The sequence below is a fragment of the Pygoscelis adeliae genome, unplaced genomic scaffold (assembly GCF_000699105.1).
Source record: "Pygoscelis adeliae isolate BGI_AS28 unplaced genomic scaffold, ASM69910v1 Scaffold58, whole genome shotgun sequence".
Lineage (NCBI taxonomy): Eukaryota > Metazoa > Chordata > Aves > Sphenisciformes > Spheniscidae > Pygoscelis > Pygoscelis adeliae.
Window position 1 is genome coordinate 719,139 of NW_008825564.1, and position 4,617 is coordinate 723,755.

The window sequence follows — 4,617 nt, forward strand, 5'->3', positions numbered from 1 at the left end:
GTAGTTCAGTTAGAAGGTAATACTGGTATTAGAAGGGTAAGATAGAAATGTGGGGGCACAAAGACGTTGACATGTAAGCCTCATTGCCTCAAAAGAGTAAAAATATCACTATTATATTGCTTTCTTGTCTGGTCATGCATTTAAATAATTATTGGCACAAGAGTCCTGTTGAAATCCTGCCCCACTGAGAACAGTGCTCTTAAAAAGCACATGGAATGCCTTTATGAAACAATAGTATTTAAAAAACAGTTCATAGGGAACAGTTACTAGTACCCTTGCAGAAGTAAGAAATAATTACTACTCTTAATATTGATGCTGATACTATTGCTCTGTGTATTCTGTCTACATTTTCTTTTTATGTAAAATAGTCTATCACTGGTAACATTTCAGTCCTCACCATTCTCTGTCAAGAAAATAGTTATGGAAGAAGTGAATTTTGCATTTAATTTAATAACTTCTGATAGTATCACATGACAAGTAAACCTTAACAAATCCCTTGCGTCAAAATCAAGAGCAGGAAGTCTTGCTTCCTTTCAGCAAGTAGTGTGTTGTACCTCAGGGCAAATAGACCTTTTCCGACTGTTATTCAGTTACTATCAGCGTTGATGACTAATGAAGTATTCTGGCATCAAAAGCCATCAATTCTCAAGGCTATGTAAGTTACTGTATTTCAGGTTTTAGAATGAACGTTGTAAAAGTTCTTTTATTTCCATGTAGAAATTCAAGAGATGCTAATTGACTTGGTGAGTTTTCACTCATGCTGTTAGAAAATGTTATAAAACCTTTTAAAATGTATGATGCCATTCTTAATAGTTCTTTTGTGCAAGAAACCTTAATTTTGTATCCTGTATTTACAGATTACTGTTTAATAGGGTAGATTTTATCTGAAGAATAAGAATGAAAAATAATCTAAATTGACTTTTAAAGCAGTGGTTTCCATTTCATCAAATCTCATAGTTTACATTTTAGTCACAATTTGCAAATGGGAACAGAAGTATTAGTTTACTGATACTTATTTTCATTTAGGGTGTAGGTACATTTATGTTTAATGCAATGTCAGACATTTCCCCAGTGTTACAGTGTTTTAACATGAAGATATTTTTCTAATTTCCCATTTTCTCCTTCAGTTTCATAGCAGGTATCCTAAATATCTGAAGCTGTCATGGGTCATAAGTCTGCACATTGCTGGCACGTTCACGCCTAACCTTCCTTTCTAACTGAAAAAAATTGCTTGCTCTAAATCAAACATAAAACCCATGATGCATCCTATACTTTCTTGTCAGGCTGTATCTGGAATATAGTAGCGTGTGTCTTTCCTCTTTCTTAGGAACAAAGGATGCTGTACCAGTTCTTCATCTGTTAGAAATGAGTGTTTTCACAGGATTCACTGGAGCTGCCGTGCTTTACCCTAGCTGGGCAGTGTGGTACATTTCTGCAGGACATCGTGCATTGCTTTGCCAGTGCTTCTGAAACTGCTGGGGAAACTGCAGCTCTCCTACTTGGGAATGCAACCTTATTTTTAACTGTTTTACTCATTTAGTTTGTAAGGAGAGAATAGCCTGTGTTGCCGCAAATTGGATGCACCGGTTATGGGGCCTGGAGTAGAACATTTCTTTTCAACATGGAACAACTCTGACATGAAGGTGAAAAGTCTGTGCGCTCCATTAGGAGTTGATGTGCTGTTTATAAACACGTGTTTTCAGAACACAATAGATAAGTACGTGGATTTGTTTGCTTGCTAGTGGTGATCCTGGGAGGGCTATGAGAAAGAGGTGCAGCTCAGCTGTGTACTCTGTCGTTGGCAATGCACTTACTGTAAGGCCCAGTTTTTGCTGTGGAATAGTGGCACATCCTCCAAGGTCCTAATCACAGCTGTTTCGAAATAAATTTACATCAACCTATTCCACTGCAAGCTACTGCAGCTATCTTCAGGTGATACTACTACTAGATTATCCCTCTCTTCATATTTTAAACATAGACATTTAAACATGTTTGAAGAGAAAGCTATAAATCATTGTGTTCTCTAATGAACTACTCAGAAAGCAATATAGCAAAATAAACAGTATTTATTATGCCATGCATCCTAAAATCACTTGCATAAGCCATTGCCAGTGCAGTGTGTTATTGGATGGTGAAAGTGCCCCTGTGTTTCCATATCTCTAGCACTAAGTAATAAAAATACTGTATTTAATAGCCCATCCAAAAAATATCATCATGTAATTCTCTGTGGCAAGCTAACAATCTTCATAAGGTTTGTTGAGTTTGTAAAGTTATTTCATTCACACTTAATTACTTTTATTACAAAACTAGCTCCCAGTAATCTGATCTTTAACACAAATCACGTTATTTCCATCTTTTATGTGGAACCAGTTTTACATATTCTGTGGTCTTAATACATTCAAACTTTTTTCAAACGAGCATAAGTAATAGAGAGGAGTCATTAAGACATAATCAGCCTTCTAAACAATGGTAATAGTTTTTTTTTACCAAACATTTCTGTGAAGTGAAAGTAAAGACTATTTTAGTTTTATATGTTCCTGTTGGCTAATTTATCACCTCTTTTCCTTAATTACAGACTGGTGAATTTGTTTTGTTACATAAACACCACATTAAGGTTCTTCCATTTTCAACTAGGTGGCTGTACTACAATCCCAGAGTCTGATTTAGAGGAAAGAACGGTTATACCGGGCTCCACAGCAACGTTTCCCAGTCATGGGCAGATCGCAAAGCAGAAATCCAAGCCTGGTAAGAAAAGGAAAATTATGTTGTTTTACTTAGAGGCGTACAGCTCGTCTTTTCAGAACGCTTGTGGACATATGAAACAAATGGCATATATTTCAGGCTTTGTTAGCATAATTTTCAATTTTTCTTGCGATAATAGTACCATATGTAGGATTCTGAGTTTATTCAGCTTCTTCTATCAAGAATACTTAAACTGTAGAGATCAGTCTTGGAATTAAATAACTTCACAGTTGAAAGGTTTTGTGCTACATAATACTTGAATGAGATTCTTGCAGGTTTTATTCACGACCTCTTCCACAGAAGCAAAATAAAACTGAGGACATTTTGGTGTAATAAGGGCTTTTTTTTCTGCAGTGTGGTGATTAGACTTTGTGCCAGCTGATTAAAATATGGTCTTATCTTTTGTGGGGAGACTTCCTAGAATTTCAGAAAAATGTTATTGGATATAATCAAATGAAATTATACTGGCTATAAAATATGCTGCATACAGTGATGACACATTTTCTGGAAATACTTCATGCTGCCGGGAACTGTGATATAGTGTTAACATATTTTAAAAGCAGCACTGTAAAGTAGTGCATTGCAGTTTAACAAAGTGCCTGGTAAGCTCTCAGGCTTTGACTGCAGCTATTTCCCATTTTGTTTACTAAGTTGTACCTTCACTCCTCTTTCCCCCCTCATTGTCTGATATTGTCCTGCAATACTTATTTTTAAATGTATTTGAATGTTGTTTGTAAATCAGATGTGTTCATTATAGATGGGCATTGAAGTTAAGAAGAGCAGCTTAGAGGTTGCAACCAACAATAGTCAGAAATATACAGAAAGTCCTTATACATCTGCAAAAAACAGTTAATTGCATGTTTAAAGTGCATTCAGCTGCTTGTTTGCCCAGCTAACTGTTACACAGACAGGCAGGGAGTTGGAATATATAGTTAATTGCAATAGCAGAATTTTCATTAGCAAATTTTTAGTAGTGGGCAGGGAAGAAGGTTATCTAATACAGCAATGTATAATAATGCCACAGTGTAGCTTAAAACTCCAGACTGAGTATCTGCTCACAAAAACGACCTGAAAAATCCACTGAAGGCCTAGAGCTCTGATTTTTCTAGAGTGCTAATTGCTTCCAGTCCTCATGGACTTCAGGTCATAAGAAGACGGGAAGCTGTCGAAGTTGACATACGTATAGTTTAACCTTTGTCATCTGGATATATTAAGTACCCTCCTGGTAATGGAAAAGTATATTGTCTCTCTGATGTAGGATACAATCCTGATAAAATTCCAACTTCAGGCAACTAGACCAATAAATCAAGAACATATGGCAGGCAATCCCTCTTCTTTGATGCTCCATTCTTCTGATCAAGCACATATTTGTTCTTCAGTAGATAGTGTTCTGCTATGTTTAAATAACCTTATTGCTGAAGAGACTAGCACGAGAGGAAAAGTGTAAAAGCGTATTCATGAGATCCAGAAACAGCAGCATGGGGACCTGCATATCCTACTGTAAGTCTTAGCCCCTGATAAAAATTGAGACTTACATCACGTAGTTGGCTGTTGTTGCTTTGTAACTATAAAAGGCAGAATGAAAACTCTGAAAGCTTTAAAAAAGTCTTTAGGTTCACAGCCATGTGTTATACCAGTGAATTTAATTCATTCACGGTAAGAATTGACTGCCATCTGCCAGTTGGTGCTGCAATATAGAGAGCGCCTAGAATATCTGCCACTGAGCTGTCTGGAAATTCTAATTGCTACAAGTGTAAGAGCCAAGGGACCTACTTAAACCATAAGGTAACACTAGGCATGAAATCACAGCATTGCAATGTTTTTCTGTACATGATATTTTTGGCCTGAGTTCTTGCTCAGGCACTAGAGACTGCA

General features: G+C 36.6%; 1 protein-coding gene across 1 annotated transcript in view; it reads left to right on the top strand.

Moving 5' to 3' along the window:
- BBS9 (Bardet-Biedl syndrome 9) overlaps positions 1-3,510 on the top strand; it is a 204,769-nt gene extending 201,259 nt beyond the window's left edge. The window contains exons 22-23 of the mRNA XM_009332416.1: positions 2,635-2,745; positions 3,485-3,510. Of these exons, the coding sequence (XP_009330691.1) occupies positions 2,635-2,745; positions 3,485-3,510 (137 nt within the window). The remainder of the gene's footprint in view (positions 1-2,634; positions 2,746-3,484) is intronic.
- Positions 3,511-4,617: the final 1,107 nt, after the last annotated feature.